This window comes from Phalacrocorax aristotelis, chromosome 3 (assembly GCF_949628215.1).
Source record: "Phalacrocorax aristotelis chromosome 3, bGulAri2.1, whole genome shotgun sequence".
Lineage (NCBI taxonomy): Eukaryota > Metazoa > Chordata > Aves > Suliformes > Phalacrocoracidae > Phalacrocorax > Phalacrocorax aristotelis.
Window position 1 is genome coordinate 24407218 of NC_134278.1, and position 18122 is coordinate 24425339.

At 33.9% G+C, this 18122-nt stretch overlaps 1 protein-coding gene across 1 annotated transcript in view; it reads right to left on the bottom strand.

The window, feature by feature from the left end:
* Window positions 1-18122, bottom strand: part of CSMD1 (CUB and Sushi multiple domains 1) — a 1237849-nt gene that overhangs the window by 47062 nt on the left and 1172665 nt on the right. The window contains exons 53-54 of the mRNA XM_075086937.1: window positions 17674-17847; window positions 14230-14403 (exon numbers count right to left, since the gene is read on the bottom strand). Of these exons, the coding sequence (XP_074943038.1) occupies window positions 14230-14403; window positions 17674-17847 (348 nt within the window). The remainder of the gene's footprint in view (window positions 1-14229; window positions 14404-17673; window positions 17848-18122) is intronic.

The window sequence follows — 18122 nt, forward strand, 5'->3', positions numbered from 1 at the left end:
TGCTGCCCATGCTACCTCCTGAACCATGCTCTGAACAATTCCTGTGGATGCGCTGCTTGGTTCAAATGAAAAACCTGTTGGAGAGCCTTCTTAGTAGAGGCAATTAAGTTTCCATGCCCAGGCACTGTTTAGTTTAAAAATGTAGATATGTTTAATTCCAAATGCAGAAATGAATGTTTCACAATCTTTGTTTAGCTAAAATTGCTGCTATATGGTAATGCAGTTTTAATCACCAACTTCGCAATAGCACAATATCATCTCACAGACTGATGCCTAAGGTTGTATGGAATATTTGTACTGCTGCAGAACTGAACTCAGGTCTTCTGAGACCTATGCCCATGCTCTAATCAGTACGCCATTTTGCAATGAAACTGCATACCGAAAAGTAACTACACCAAAAACCATTTTTCCATTCCACTGATATCCACCTATTTTAGCAACCATCTTGATTGGCAGCAAGATCAGCTCTTTCTTTAAATAATCTTTATACAGTTAAAAAAGTATGGAAGTTAATTGTCTTTCATGGCTATAAAAATCCTGTGGAATAGAAAGCCAAAAAACCCTTTAATATTTCAAATGTGAATTAATATCAATTTATCAATCATAATTAAAACTTTTCTGTATTAGAAATCTTATCCTGGTGCAACTAGGACTCCTTGCTGCGCTTACACAGATCCACAGTATGGGCACATGTTTAGAAGCCTGCATTTAATATTATCCACCTTTGTTTTAATTCAGTACTACAGCATTTGAAATCGGCCATGTGCCAGTACATACACTTTTACAGTGAGATTTCATAAATGAAAACACAAAACTAGTGGAAATTTACATGCAAACACATATTACAGGATTTTTTTCCAAGCTATAGGACAAGATTCATATTGTTTGTTTACCTAACTTAATTTCTTGTGATCTCAAAATTTCTTGCAAGACTATTCCTCCATGCAATTTATATTTTTAGTTTATTTTCTGGTGGGATTTTTATTTTTTATTGTCTGAGAATGAAGATCCTTGCCCTTTTACTTCTTTTATAGGGCTCTATATATTAAATACGAACAGGTTATACTTACAGTAAAAAAGGCTAAAATAACATGACTGTTCAGAATCACTGAAAATAACTTACAATAGTGCTTGTGAAACCATTAAAATAAAAAAATTCCACATTCATTTTCAACTTCATTTCATTCATTTTCAGTCAGTTTGCTCCCACATGAAAGCTAGCCCAAACCCCCCAAAATTGGAGGTGAGTAAATTTGAAGACTGAAAATTATATATTTGAATAAGAATGATATAATTCCTGGAGTGACATGCAGTCCTTTCAAAATATTTCACCTGTAATCTTTTGCATTGAAAGCCAGAGGAAAGCATAGGTGGCATTGGTGGTTTGCCCTTGGTTTAACTCTTATTATCACAAATGCTTGAAAATAGAAATGTTTGAATTACAATAATTCCAACTTTTTCTTTTCCCAAAAATGATTCTTTTTTCTGGTTTTATTCTGTTCAGGTAAGAAAATAAAACACCATTAAAACCATTAATTCTGTTCAAGCAAATTTTTTTTTGCTATTTAAATTTTAAATAATTCACAAAGCTACATACAGGGTTTAGCTGCCTTAAAAAAACTGTTTTATTCTTGTTCCTTAGAACTAGTCAAAATAAAATAATGACAATGTCTAAACTAAAAGCTTTGAAACAGAGGTCTGAATTTGTGCTTTTATTAGGAAGACAGTTTCTGCACTGCTCAGCTAGATCGGACAATAATGAATACAAGACAGAGCTTTGACTCACCCTCACAAAATTGGAAGTTACCCTTCTGTGTTTCCCATGTCTAAAAACACTAAGTATAGCAAGAATGTATATGTTCTACTGTACAATTTCTGAACTTTCAATTATCATAAGCTGTTAAATATTATCAGTTATTTCAAATTTTAAAAATATTTTATGTGCATATTGAGCAGTATACAGGTGGTGTTTTGGTGTTCTACATTACTCTTTCATGTCTGTCTGACTTGAAGTTACTGACACAGATACACATGCAACCTAATTCCCATTGAATGAGGGTTACCATGGATTTGCAAGAGTGCCATTACGCTTCTTTTGCTTTCCCTACTCCTAGGATACAAAGGAGCTTAATATCAGCACCTTACTTTCAGCTCTGGCAAGAGGGCACTGTAGCATTGTTATGCTTGTCCAATACCTTTATATCAAAAGATTGTCTATAAATCCAAACTTTTCCCTAGTTTCATGCTTCTGACTTTTGGGCAGTTTTCCATTGATAATAAAATATAAACTTGTTTATAAATTATCTTTGATACACAGAAGCTTTCCATTTTTTTTTTATATTAAGGAGTAACAGGATAAAACAGTTATAGGAGCAGTTTCTGGAATCAAATCTGTTCACTGTAATTGAAGGCACTAAAGACTATGTTAGAGGCTCATACACCCTTTTTCACTTTTTTCTGACCATAAAAAAAATCTTAACTTCTACTCTTCAAACCAACAAACCATGAAGAGGAGTAATAAAGAATACCCAGCGCCAGAACACAAGACAGGCTTTAAAAGAAGTCACTTTGATAATCTTCAGGCTGATTAGGAGCTTAGGCATTATCACATCCTAAATGAGAACTTGTCTACCACCAACGTTTTAAAAAGCCATTTTCCTGAGAGTCTATGTGACAGCAGAATGAATGCTCTGCCACTGCTTTACCATGAAGAACACTGCATGGTTGACACAGTGCCTCCATGAAAGGACTGCTCTAGGAGAAAAGTAATGCCTTGCCTGAAGTTCTGAGTGAGGGACAGAAATGCAGCAGCTGTCCTGGTATTCTCTTTTGCTGGAATGGGGAGGATACTAGACATCTACAGGCACAAACCTTAAAAAAACCCCAGACCTTCCAGAGCAAAAATGCAGACAACTTGCCATGGCTTAATGGACTATCAGTCATGTGGAAACCTCATCTGGGAATTGTGAGAACTACAGAACATAGGAAAGTGTTCTTTCTTTAACCATAATATTGAATGTTTATTTTATTTCTAGATCAATGTGATAAACTGTTTTATTTAAAAATAAACACTGAAATACTGCACAGATAAAAATACTGTAAAAGCAGTAAAATGAACAGTGAAACGACATTTTAGAATTTATTCAAAAGAAATAGCAAAAATTTTTTTCCACTAAAAATTATTGAAAAATCATTGTTATTGCACTCAAATATACACTGGCTTTGTTGAAACAGAACATTCAACTATTTGGCCAAATTCTTCCAATTTTAGTATTGGAATAGTCTATTGAAATAGAAGACAATTCTGAAGCATACAGCAAAACTCTCACATTTATTGAAGGTTTTGCACATTCGTAAATACAATTCTTTTCACAAATTCTTCCCATTTTATGGATTACTGAAGTACTTTCCTAGGTTTAGTTTCTAACAAGCATTCACAACAGCTGTCCCTTTTCTTTTAGTACAGTTGAGATTATTAAAATAAAACAAAATAAAATATAACTGCTTAAATTTGAAACTTTGGTTTAATGGGCAAGCCTGCCAGGTTAGCTTCTGAAAAAACAGTATTAGAAATTAAGAAAAAAGAACTTTGTTTCATTACTCTATGCTGCCCTAAAGCTACACAAAAACAATTCTAACTGAATTATCTTTGAAACACAATAGGGAGAATAGAAAAACTTAATTCTCGATGCAGACCAGAAACATATATGGAATGTTCAAGGATTATATTAAAGTCCCAAAGTTTCAATTTGTCTGTGTGATACAGTGTTCTTATTCTTGTACCAGTAGTATCTGTTCAGCCAACTCAGTGATTAGCAAAATGCAGAATAGCCACTGAATGCATAATTTTAGCCTGTGCTCTGTGCAACAAAATCTTTGCATCATACATGAAGTTTTATCAAATGATTATGCAAGGGAATACTATCCCTCATGCTAAAGAGCAAACAAAGTGATGCCTGCAGTGCCATTTAAAATCAGCTATAGATTTTTAAATATATATATATATTTTTATATATATTTATATATATATAAATATATATATACACACACAAGTGTGCTGTTGCTAAGAGTTGAAGTAAGGAGTACTTTAGAAAAGAGTTTGAGTTGGCCCGCATACAGAACTAAGGCAGTAGTTTCCCTGATTGCCTTTCACCCTGGGGACTCAGTTGTAAATTATGGTGAGAGTAGACGGAGATTGCTTTCTCTCAATGACAGCTGTCAAGGGTTATACGGGAAATGAATTCTGGCATTCTCAATTTAGTCTGTTGAGAAAAGTAGGAGAATGCTTTAAGTCTGCCCTGATGACTTTGGAACCTCACACTGAGTAGATTCAAACCCTTGAGGACATAGAAGTGAAAAGACCATGTCAGAGTCCTTTAGGCAGTTTTCTGTTAAAAAGTTGAATGATCATCAAAAAGTACATAATTCACAGTATTTTATTTTTGTTCCCACTCTCTCTTTCTCTTTTTCTTTTTCTGCTTGACAGAAACAATGTTAAGCTGCTTTTTTTAAACTTTCATATCTGATCAACTGTGTTTTTAAACTTTTTTATTTGAAAAGTATTGCATTAATGTTGATATCTAGAACATTTATAGGGACGGGCGCTCAGACTGAGTAAGAGTAGGGAATTCAGTCCAACTTTATAACAAATTCTAAAACACTCTGTCTATAGAAAAAAGGCAGTGCTTGTGAAAGTATGATTACAAAATTGCAAGACTATGGAATTTTAGTAAAGTTCAGTGCAAAGCCAACAATACACAACAATGAAAAGTGCTCAGTAATGTAAAGAAAAACAAACAAACAAACCAAACAAAACCAAAACAAAGAACTGATCAACTTAAAACTTCACTTTGCAAAAGTCTCAAATATATAAGAAACTGATTTTTTAATTGTTATTTTTTCAATGGGGGTCAGTTGGAGAGCAATTGTATGATAGAAATTCTGGCCATGTAAACCATAAAACTAAAATATTTATTTAGGAAGCAGAGTGTTTTGTGGCTTTACATACTTTATTAAAATCTATCCAAAATCTAAAGTTCTGTCATGTTTCTGATGAACCTAGAACAAGGAAATTTTCACTGTAATTAATGTGGCATGAATGTTGTTGGTAACAGTGCAAATTAAAACTAATAATTTACTTAATAATATCTTAGTATAAATGAGACCCTAACTAACATTAATAGATTCAACTAAGTATATAGTTCACACGTTTGTGAGATAAAAATCTAAGACACACATCTCTTTTAACCACATTCCAAAATATTTGCCATTCATATAAACATGTCAAATATTCTTTCATTGTTAGAAAAAATGTAGTCTTTCTTATATATTCTATTGGACAATTTCTGCCAGAGTGCTCTGAATTTCTGCCAGAGTGCTCTGATAACTAACTAGCTAACAACATGCTAAAACAAAAATGGAGTAAGAAGTATGTTAAAAGAAATTCCATGAACATGCAGTTAGTTTGTTTTTAAGCTTTGAACTGAGTTGGTCCAATTTCATAAAATAACACTCTTTTTCTCTTTTTGAATGCCAGATTAACTAATTTTAAAAGCATGTCTTTATCTCTTGGATACATATGAAATCTCTTCTTCCTATTCCATACCAGCATGAACCCAGGCATTACACTAGCAGTTGCATCAGAAAGCTAAAGTACTTACCTGTTGTTGTTCTCTAGAATCTCTAGATGAGATCTAGATCTATTATGTATACATAAATTCATTTGTGGGCATCTATGTACAAGTAGTACCAACATAATAACTTTTGTCTTAATAGTACAAACTCTGGGGACTTGTCTTAAAGTCTTTCTCATCATATTTTTTCTTAATCAGAGCATTGTTTTTCACATGTGAGAGGAACTTTATTCAGTTGGCCCAAAAGATGTTTCTACTACCATTTGAGATGTCTGTGCCTGATCTCCAGGCAGGTGCCACTCCAGAGAGGTGCAAGAGTAATTTTAAGTCCTGTGTCATCTCTGCCAGCTTCAGGTAAATACTTCAGACATTGTATGGCATCTCCCATGGCACCTCACCTCTTCATTTAAGAAGCTTAGTCAAGTTCTAATTATACTTCTGAAGGACTTCAGCATGCTATCAACATGAACGGATTAGGTATATCTAACATTCAAAGTATGCAAAAGTCTCCACAAAGGCCTCTGACTTTGGAAAAACAAAACCAAACAAACCACATATTTTTCTCAACTTATATGAATCCTTGATAACATCATAGATGGAAAATTGCTTAGGTTTAAAGTTCTTTATCTTTATCTTTGGAGGAGAAGTCTCAATCTCTCCCACCCTTCTATCAGCTGTCATCAGAAAGTTTATTTTTCTTGTCAGTGAAGGAGTGGAACATATTACCACTGGTTCAAATTATATACCCATTAAAGGAAACATGAAAAAATTGACAGTTACTTGTAGCTATCAGATTCTTGATAAGACAAAAGGTCTAACTGAGCTTTTCAATAATCTATCAATAATGAGAGAGAGAAAAATCTTTCAAAGTAGAAATTCAGTACAAAACCAGGATAAATGAACAGAGAATTGAATTCTTTATTCCTGTCAAATAGCGTGGACTTACTGACACAGACTGGAGAATATGAGGCAGCTCAAACCTCTATAACTTTGCCAAATGGATCTTCCCAGTAAAAAAAAAAAATTCTGGTTTTAAGAAACATGTTTTTTGTAGTAGAAAAGCTCTTAAACCTCATTGATAAGAAGTTATAATGAATTCTGAAGGGAAGAGTAGCAAAGGATATAAACTTTTCCTGACACAGTTTATGAATCTGACACTGCCTTATGAACCGGCAGCAGTGATAGGACAGTTTATCCAATGCCAAAGCAAAGAAAACAGAGCAAGAAAAGCTTTTTGCAAAACCCTGCATTCTGAAAGATGCAGTTAAGTGTGATGTTTAATACAGCAGTTCTTACTTCAAGCATAATATATGAAAAATGACCTGCAGTGCAATCAGGAGTGCACAGTCCTGATGAGACCATCTGATTCAGTTCTTATTTTGGTGGTTGAGCTATTTATGAAAAGGAGGAAGTGCAAAGATTGGCTTTCTGCTGAAGGGCAAAATGGAAAGCAGTTCCAGACTGCGAAGGGGAAAAAAATCCATACTAAACATATTTGGTTTAGGATTTGATATTTTCATAGCTAGTTCTGGGGTAGCACATTTGGGCTGCGCCAAGTCCTACTCAGGCAGGTTTACCAAAGAGAAGATATATTTGGCTATTGGACCTTTTCCGATGCCATTTGATTCCAATTTAAAGGCAAGTAAACTGACCATTTGGCATGGTATTTATCAAATAAATACAGGCAAAGGTAGACCTCATGTGGAGGTGAAAATATCCTATGTAACAAATTATTATTTTAAAATCATATTTCAGTAATCTCAACATTCCAGTAAAGACTATTACAAATCTTTAAATATATATATAAAAAGATGTATTTAGGATTAAATATAAACTTTAAAACTGATATTATTGTGTTGATAATTCAAAAAAGTTGGGTTTTTTATCTCAGTAAGAATCCCAACATCACAACAAGCCATTTTTTTACTTGTGAAAGAAACAGTAGGAATATGAGTTTTTCCAAGAACTAGGTATCTAGGTATTTTAATGATTATGTTACCTCAGAAGACAGATCAAAAATCCAATATTTTAAAAAAATGTATTAATTTTAAGGGATCAAATGTCTTACTTGCTGTGCCAGAACAGGTTGCCAGAACTGTGGCAAACTGATGTGTTGTGTCTATCACTAACTAAATAATTATTAAATTATCGGCATAATAGCATTCTGGAGTAGGGGAAAAATACCACTGTAAAGCAGTTCAGTGCTTTCAGTGCATTAGGATACACAAATATATTTGAGTACTTTGTTACATACAAGTTTTTGTCACATGGCTCTACAGTAGCACATATGATCTCTTGTGTGTACTACTTTTTTTGTCAAGCAAAAAAACTCGTATGATTTCTTTGGTAAATTTCCTGCCAGTGATTTATTAGTTAACCTACTGACACAATAGATAGAAGCAATGTATCATTGCAAAAGAGTGCGAGACAGCTGTCCAGCTTTATTTTCTGAAAATATCAATGTTTCCCATGCATACATAATAGCTTGGTTGCAAAATAAAATAAAATAAAATAAAGTAAAGTAAAATAAAATAAAATAAAATAAAATAAAATTCTGCAACAGCTTCAAACAGTAATCTTGCAGTAACTGCATGTACAGTCTCAGTGAAGTGAAGCCAAGTTCATTATTGACTCAAGTGAACTCAACCGAGGTTCAAAAGAAAGGTCATACATAAAATCTCCGTTGAATTAAACGACACAAGTTTGCCAGGAATATCAATCCCTTCCCAGCAGTATATTTAAGGAGCTGGAAGGTTTACTTTCTTTGTACACATATTCATAATTCATTACTAACAATGAACTTTAATACAAATGTTTTTCACCCGTTAGATACAAAGCAATTTTAGAAGTAAATGTGTATGCCAGAAGAAGTGCTATTATTTGCTTTAGGTAAGTTCTTACCAATTCATTAAGAGTAAATTTATATAAGCCATTTAGTTGGTACAATTTGTGTGTTTTTTTTCTTAAATTGTGGATGTAAAATTATCATTTCAGAATGATTCAATCATTGAAATGAACTTTCCTATTTCTTAAATCTAACCAATAAGGGCTTTCTGCTCTTCTTTAATATAAATAATGTAATTCAAGATTTATTTTATTTAAGCCTTTTTTGCAGAAATAATATCTAATAATTTTGAATCATGCAGATTCATCTTTTAGTCCAAATTATATAAAATTATAAATAAAAAAGCAAAACTAAAATAAAATATGTTACAGCAATTTTCACAACATATGGTAGAAAATTATAGTATTTACTGAAGTAAAAATCTTGAATGGTGTATCAAATTCTGCTTTCAGTGAAATCATATAAATGTAATTATGTTGTGAGGTTAGAGGGAGGCAGCTTACAGAAGAGAAGGCTCCTTTGCCCAGACATACAGGTAGAATTAAACTAGGTAAATGCATGGAGAGAAGTCTTCCGTGGGAACACGCCTGACATATGGAGGTTTGAACCAGACTGCTCCGTACTTCTCTTTTAATTCTTTTGAAGGAATACCAAAAGTTTTTGTTTCACAGTGGATTCCTAAATTAATTGTGAACAGCAGCATATAGGCATCTTCAGCTACAGTTCTTAACAGTGTCAAGTTAAAAATAAGCTTTGATAGTTGCAGGCTAGAAACAGTAGGGTTTCAGGACCTTAGTCAATATGTGGAATACATTTTTACTCAAAAGTTCCTTTCCATTTGTTTTGTATTCATCTAATTTGGGGAAAACTGTTGTATCCTATTTACTTATATGTATCTTCAAGTGGTTTTTGAGCGCCGGACTGTCTTGCAGAGATGGTTAAGAAGTTGCCTTAGTTACTCATCTAGTTACCCTAGATCAGATATCTAGGTTACAGTCTCATAATTTGGTCCCATTTTACCTTAGTCTGTGAAACTGTGTTTTAATCTGAAAGGCTTGCAGTCTGCTTATTTTTGTTAAATCTGTATTATGTAGTAGCTTAAAACAGTGGGATCAGCAGAAAAATACATCTGGAGACACCAAATACCACCTCAGCAAGATTCTCCAAATGCATCTCTCAAAGTCTTTAGCCATAAATTGAATCAAAGAGTCACAAAATAGTTGATCGGAAGGGACAGCTACAGGAGTCTGCCCAGCACTTTGTCCAGTCAAGTTCTGAATACCATTAAGATTGGAGACTCCACAACCTCTCTGGGCAAGCTGCTTAGGTGTTTGACCACCCTCACAGTTAAAAAGCCTTTTCTGATGTTTCAGTTAGTGCCCTTTGCTTCTTGTCCTTTCACTGAGCACCACTGAGAAGTCTGGCCGTCTTTTTTTACACCCTCCTTTAGATAAACATTGATTAGGTTCCTCTGAGCTTTCTCTAGGCTGAAATACCCAAGATCTCAGTCTCTCCTCAAATCACAGCTGGATCCATGAGGGAAGTTTGTGCTTCTCTGAAAAAATATTTAGGAAAGGGCAGAAAATGCCACAGAGAAGGGAGGAGGGCACAAAAAAAATGGTGGGAGAAGATAGAGGGAACACTGAGGTGAAAGGAGAAGACAGTCCACTGGGGAGCAGATATTCTCTGCAGCCAGTGGAGGACCCACACCACAGCAGATGGATATTCCTGATGGAATTGCAGCCTGTGGCAAACCCACACCAGAGAAGAGGACAAGAAAAAACAGTGGAGAGAAACTGCTTCATACTGACTGCAGGGTCAACCCACCACACTAACCTAAAATACGAAACAATACCAATTCTCAAAACAATCAGTACAACATTTAAAAAATTCTTATAATTGAAATAAAATCTTCGCAATTTCTAGATCAGAGATGCATGTAGTAGGTCAATGGTACAGAAATATTGTAACGCTACTATGATTAAACTGAAGTTGATGCTGACTATTCCCTTTGCACTACAACTAAATATCTTCTAGTGCACAAATACATTTACAACAGTTATTGTTACTTTAGACAGTATATTCCTCTGGAAAACCCAAAAGGAGGATTTCTTAAAGAAACGGCAAACTTTATGACCTATCTCTTTTTCAAACACTTTAAATGTCAACCTGGAGTTCAAGGTCGATCATGCCTCAACACTTCTGTATTAGTCTGACCATCTCTTTTTGTCCCACCTATTGTGAGTTTCTTATGCTCTACCTATGCTTTTAGACTCAGCTTTGGTTCTTTACTTCTTGTACATCTTCACAAAAAAAGCAGTGACATTTGAGTAAAACATACAGTTTTAATTGTATTTTAAATAAATTTCTTGCTGATGCACAAGACAGAATTTAGTTTCTTTTACCTTGAGATTACATTCTCCCAAATCATATACTAACAAACTTTCCAGTATAGAAAATTAATTATCCATTCCCTATACTGACCACTATTTTCAAGTTACACTAATATCAGTAATATTTATATCTTTATTGATTAAAGTTCCTAAACAACTCTATGGTTTATAATACAGAACTACAGTGAGGCAACAGACAAGCGGTAAGTGACAAGATTAGGTGGGCACTCACAGTTCATGATGGAAGAGATACAAGTAAGTCACTGAAATATACCTGTTGCTATAGAGAAAGAAGTACTAAGTGAAGAGAAGAATGAAATGAAGAAGCACTGAGTGAAAGGCAAAAGCCCAACTTTACACCAGCTGCATGAGAATAGACAAAATTGTAGGTACTCAGCTGAGAGAACTCTGGGCCACTCCATTCTGATAGGAGTTTGCCATCCTTCAGTGAATGGAACTTGGCAGAGTTGCACCTATAGTACTCACTACTTTCAGAAAACCAATGTCTGTAACCAGATTTCAGACCATAAATTGGCCTGGATCAAACTCAAATTCATGTGATGAATTAAAAGAGGAAAATGTAGGTAGAGAGGAGGCACAACTGAAATAATGTTGGAGTAACTGTAAGGATCCTAATTCTTATGTTTTTTAAGTCTTCTCAGCCTTTTCATTATTTTTCATAAATTTCCTTTTTTTTCTTTCACTTTCACTTGTTGTCCTTTTAATAAATGTACTTGAGTTCAATGTAAATAGCTGAGTATTTCATAAATGGGGTTGAACTTCAGTAAAATCATGCAGTCTCTGCCTCTGACAGTCAAATAGAGCAGATCTGGACTAAATCTACAGGATGTGTGAAAAAGTGTACATTTTCAACACATAGAAGCTTACTTAAGACTCACGGACAAGGTAAAGGGGTTTGTCCACTAAAGGCTAGCAATACGAAACAGTATAAAAGGCAAAAAAGGTATATGAGTCTAAATAGGAACAGTTTGCAAATTCCTGCTTCTCTGTTCCAATAATTATATTGTTATGCTAATTAACTCACTTGAATAAATTCTGAGGGTAGTGACTGAGGGAATTGCCATCTCTCTATTGTTTTAATGAGGATGAAGGGTCTAATTCCACACACACTGAGTTTGAAATTGCATCAGCTATCTCTGAAACAATATGATGAGGTAATCACCAAAGATTATTGTTATTCCTAGGAACAACCATTGTAATACAATATGATTTTTAATAAACCAAAAGATGGAGCTAATGAAGCTACCAATAGCTGAAGTTAACTTCTTATTATATGATTTTTAGTACTAATGTTAGTATCTTTAGCACAACTTCATGGACTGCATCTTCCTTTAGTACATTAAAGACAAGTTACAAAGGATGAAAAGCATAGTACTTACATTGATTTAACATTTATGTTTTCCAGTGAAAGAAAATACTCAAGAAAAGCTTACTAGCCATTGCATTTCTGGAGAAGTTATCTGCTTTAGTATTAACCAACTTTTCAACAAGCTCTCTAACTTGGGCCTGTCTAATCAGAGAGGACAATAGAATTCTAGACTTGTATTCTTAATAGTGGAAGATGATTTGAAAAATGTTTTTTTTTTTTTAATTTGTGAAGTAACTTTTAGAATCTTAGTTTTGTAGCCAGCATTCAGGCATGAGATACAATCCACACAAAAGAACTGAAATGTTCATCAGCTTAAGGAAAAACCTGACTTGTGTCCTTTCAGAGGATGCATGAGGTAGCAAAGATTTGCCAAATTATGCTACAGAAGGAAAATCTTGCCAGCCTTTCAATTCCAATTTAACACTCAAAAATCTGTCTTAGATATAATATGTATATAACTTCTATATATATACACACATGTATAAATAGGTCAATTGTTCAATTGATTGATTGATCTTTGTGTTGTTCTATTTTTTTGCATGTTCCATACCAGGCAAAATCTCTCCAGAGAGTAAGTATTTTTCATTTGGTTTTGGTTTACACATTTGGAAATTAGTACTGTTGTTAAACTGACACAGGCAATTCCAGCTTTGAAAAGGGAATATGATCAGGAACAACATTTTTAAACTAGATCCATTTTAAATTAGAACCATTAAAATACATTTCCCTTCTGAGCCTTCACAAAAAGGCACTGAAGGTTATATAGTATCTCAAAAACTTTTCTCCAGGCTTTTGAGATCTGTCGGTACATCTTACATGATTCACCTCATGCCCTACCTTTCACATCTCTGACAATTTACATCTATTTTATAGCCAGAAGATATTCAATCAGCCTCAGTGATTCAAACGAAAACATTTCACTACATCACTAAGTATTATCAGCATCTCACTGGATTCAGCATTGAGAAAGCATGTATACACCAGTACAAGATATTTCAGGGTATACAACATAAAACCAATACACCAATGAACAGATTTTAGTAGTCTGATAAAGATTTTGGTGAAACAGAGCAAAGATCTGATATTAGTTCCACATTCTGCAACAACAGCTAAAGGTTGAGTAAAATAAATAAAAACAATAAAATAAAAACAATGGCCATAAATGGAAAGAGTAACAAAAGGGTAACTTCAGAGACTTGTTTCCCTTTTAATCTTCGTTATGTTACTGGCATCTGGGTAAATAAATGATAAGGGCACAATCAAATCTGAGAACTTTTGATTGTGTTTTAAAATGCTATCTTTTTGTCCTTCCCTACGATGTACATTTGATACAGAGGTTTCTTCATAACACAAACTGTTGCTTCATTCTCATCTCTCAAACATCTCCATCTTACCCAAAGCATACGAGTAATCAGGTTCAGATATGTCTTTGCAAAAAAAACCAGTCAAATTTAAAACTTACTTAATAATTTTTTTTCTAGGCAAAGAGAAGTCAGGTTTCACATGTACAAAGGTTATGAACATCTCTCAGGTATTGCTAAGAATTACATAATAATTAATGGTGTTTTGATGCATGAATATTCATTTGCATAACTATATTTTAATAGGAGTAATGGACCATTTATAGAAACTGTACTTTAGTGCACCTAATTCAGGTTAGATAGCCAACTGTAATTTATTAATGTAATATAACTTTTGTGATACAAAGTACACTTTATATGTCTATAAACTAAATGCTAGGGATTGCAGCCTGAGAACTTTGAGGTAAAATACTGAAAATCCTATGCTCCCCCAATAGTCAGCCCTAACTCCATTTTCCAATACAGAAACGCAAAAACTCAAGTGAGTGGCAATAAGTTGCTAAAGGTCAGGTGTCTGAGTTATATCCCAGTATTTTGAAGGCAGGATAAAGGATCATGCCTGAAATCAGTCATTAGAGAGCACAGAATGTATGAGAAAGATTCTTACCTCGACAGTTGGGTAAAGGGCTACTCCACTGCCCATTGCTTCGGCACTGTGCTCGAGAAGCACCCTGAAGTAAGTACCCAATGTTGCAAGTAAAATTTACAACATCATTTAAATTGAACTCACTGCCATTAGTCATTCCATGAGCTGGATTCCCAGGATGTCCACATGTGATTGCTGTTAAAAGAAAAATAGGCAGGCTAGCATCTAACCAAAAGGTACTGTTCCAAGGAATCACTTGCAGGTTGAAGCTCTTTTTTCTTTTTATTTTCCTTCTGAATTTGTTTTTTCTATTTATATAATAAATTTAAGAAGAAAAATAGGATATATTTACTCAGAATTCTTAACTGCCAGGAGAAAAATCTTAATTTTTCAATGAAACTTTTAGAATCTACTTTTTACCTTATGTGGAAAGTTGTAATATAAATAATTATATATGTGTATGCATTTTGACACCCCTCTGATATGCATTATACCTTAAAAAAAATGCAGAGTTCACTATATTTCCTACTAATGCAAATAAAAAAAAATATTTTTCCCTACAAGCTTCAAAATGTAGTAGGCCAAACAAATTCAATTTTATGTGCTGTTTCAGAGCATTCTAGAGTTCTCAAGCATTCCTGTTTCCAAAGTTCCTGAGCTGTTTTACTGAAGTAATGATCCTTTTAGTGAGATATTCTTACGGCAATAGAGAAATCATTGTTGGGAGTAAATCTTTCCCATTAGGTGTACTACACATGGTGATTATGCTTAAATGACACATAAAATACAGTCGTTATGGCCAAGCTTTAGCTTTCCACATGGCAAGACATTAAAATAATATAGAAAAATATAGAAAAACATAGGTACTGACAATATAAAATCAGAATGTATACACACACACGCACAAAACTTTTCAACATTGTGCTAGTGACTTTTACTCAAATAAACATCTTACACACAGCTTTATCATTGCTTTATTACTCTATAGTTTGTTTGGGGTTTTTAAATTGAAAAGACACATGGAAAACAATGTAAATGTGTTTCTTTTTATTTTATCATGGAGTTCAACTGTGAAACAGTATTTTCAGCAGTAACTGATCTTTGGGAATTAAATGGGACACCTTCCTGTATATAGACTTATGTATTTAGTCCTTATATTGTGTAAAAAAATCTACTTAAGTCACTTGAATCCTTTCTGCCCCATCTCCTTTGCAACATTTGAAGATGAAACCCTAAATATCACAATAAAATCTTACTACATGCACAGGATCAACTTTATTCTAGATCAACCCACTTAATATAACTCTCATATATACTCGTGTCTTTAACACAGTATCTTTCTTAGGCCCTGGAGACTTTCATCTCACCACAGAAAATACATAATCTAGTAGAAATAATGGTAGTGCTGATAATACTTGAACAACAAAATCCAGTCCAAGTACCCAGCTATTTGGTCATCATTAATACTTTTAGTAAAGAAGGTTAGTCTTCTGATTTTTGTTGTGCTGTTACTCACAGGAACTAATCAGACATCTTCAGATTTCATCTTAACTCCCAATAAACAGCAAGTAAATATCTTTCAGAAAATATTTGGCTAAAGTGTGGTCCAACTAGTTATCCAATAAAGAGATAGGGAAACACCTGTGTGCCACAAGTTGTGCAAGACTTTCATATGAAACTAAGCTAAATTAGTCATGGGTGGAGTACTCTGAGTACTTGCTTAGAGAGTATTTTTTGTCTAGTACTTACAACTCTGAAATTGCTTTCAAAGCCAGTACAAAAGGATGCATGATCTTCTGTAAAAATCTCACAAAATATAAACCATTTTGTGGTAACTTTTCAGGGGCACAGTCCATACTTTCTTTATGGTATCTCTGCCATATTTCTAGTTCCTGATCCACACTGCACAATCAGAAGACCATTTCAGCATTACATTAGGGAGCACATTTCTAACACTGGTAAACAGTGTGTTTTCATTTTCCTTCTCAGAAATAACAGACCCATTTTTATGAGAGTTGTTAATAAATAAACAAAATAATAAATAAATAAATGTAGGAAAATAATCTGAAGCTTGGATGCTGACACAAAAATATCATCTTCTATGTCTCTTTATTCCGGCAGAGTTATAAGCAAAAGAAAACCGTGTTGTAATGGAAAGTATTAGGCAACCTATAACGACAGAAATTGCTGCCAGTTCTTCTCATAACAGTAATGATATCATCAGTTTAGGAAGAAATAGCCTCCCACCCCCCACAGCTTTGCCCCTTTCTTTTGAAGGGATTTTATTCACTGCACAACAAAATTAATGCACTAAAAGTAATAATGCTAGCTGGTGGCATTTCTCCTCTGATGAATATAAATCACTTGAAGATATAAATAGGATTTTAAAAGGACAATGACATTTCGCAGATACTTCCTGCAGCTGTATACAGGTAGAAATTTTCATTATACTACTAAGAAAGAAAATAATGAACATTTTGCAATCTAATGACTCACCAGTAATATATTTTCTCAGAAATGAAACAAAGATACTAACATGGATTGAACAGAAAAGCTGATCATCTCAGTGACTATCTCTGTGTAGACGAATATACATCTGTCTGCATTGCAGGCATCTTAAAAAATTATAAAATTGAAATAATTGATATAAATGTTCCATTAAAAATAACAAAAATTGTCTATAAATGGGAAACCTTATTAAAACTGAAGAAGAATAATAAAACCAACTACACAATAAAGTAGTAGCATAAAATGCAGAGAAATCAGACCTCACTCTGATTAAATGGCTGATGGTCCAGAAAATGTCAGAAAACCTGCCACACAAAAGAGGAAGGAAGTAGAGTAGGAAAGACTCAATAATTCCAGTAACTAATTATGGAAGTTTCAAAAGTAGGTGAATTAAGAGAAAAAAATCCTACTAAAGGGAATAAAATGCTAACATTTTTGTGGTATAAACCACTACCATGCCTGGGCTTGCACAGGTAAATATTAGGGGGCCAACTTGGAAATATGGGCAGTCACCATCAAAACTGCACAGATGAACAGTATTCCAGCTTTACCAACAAAACAATGATATTAGACCAAGGGATTTTGGTATTCTTGTTCAAAAAATAGGGGAGAGGCTCAGTAAACCCACACTTGCCATGGAAATTATCCCTGGAGAAAGAGGGAGAAGGAGATAGATGAAGTTATACAGTTGCATCCTGCTGTTTAGTCCAATTCAATGCCTATGTCATCCTGTTTCTGAAATAACAGAAATCAGAAATTACTGAATATAGTTATTCAGTCTATGCTAGGTTAGAAACTGGATTAGATTATCATAATGACCCTTGTAATTGAAAATAGGTCCAATAAATGTCTGACTGAGCACCTCATTCAAACACCTTTGAACATCCAATCCATTGTTAATGCTCAAATATGTTTAAAATAGTGGTAATAATTCAATGAAAAATTAATTATACTTACGGACACAAACAGGAGTTTGTCCAGACCATTTGTGGTCCTGTAGGCAAATTCTAACAGATGTACCAACAAGTCGAAAGCCAGGATTACACTGGTAGACTACAGTATCACGATAACTGAAACCATCTCCACTAATATGACCATTTACAATTGGATCTGGAGAACCACAGTGACCAGCTACAATAAAAGAGCAACCCATCAAAAACATATATTCTTACAAACCTCGCCAACATTTACAAGAATGCTGATAGGAAAACAAAATCTCATTCTTGCTTTCAATAAACAATATATTAGGGTCAAATACTGCACTGCACAGGACAAATACTACAAGAAGTACAGTTGATATACCTTCTACCTTTTTAGGGTGAAGTGATATTCAAATAGTTTTAATTTTCATATGTATATTTTAGAATTTAGAATGGTAGGGGTTGGAAGGGACCTCTGGAGATCAT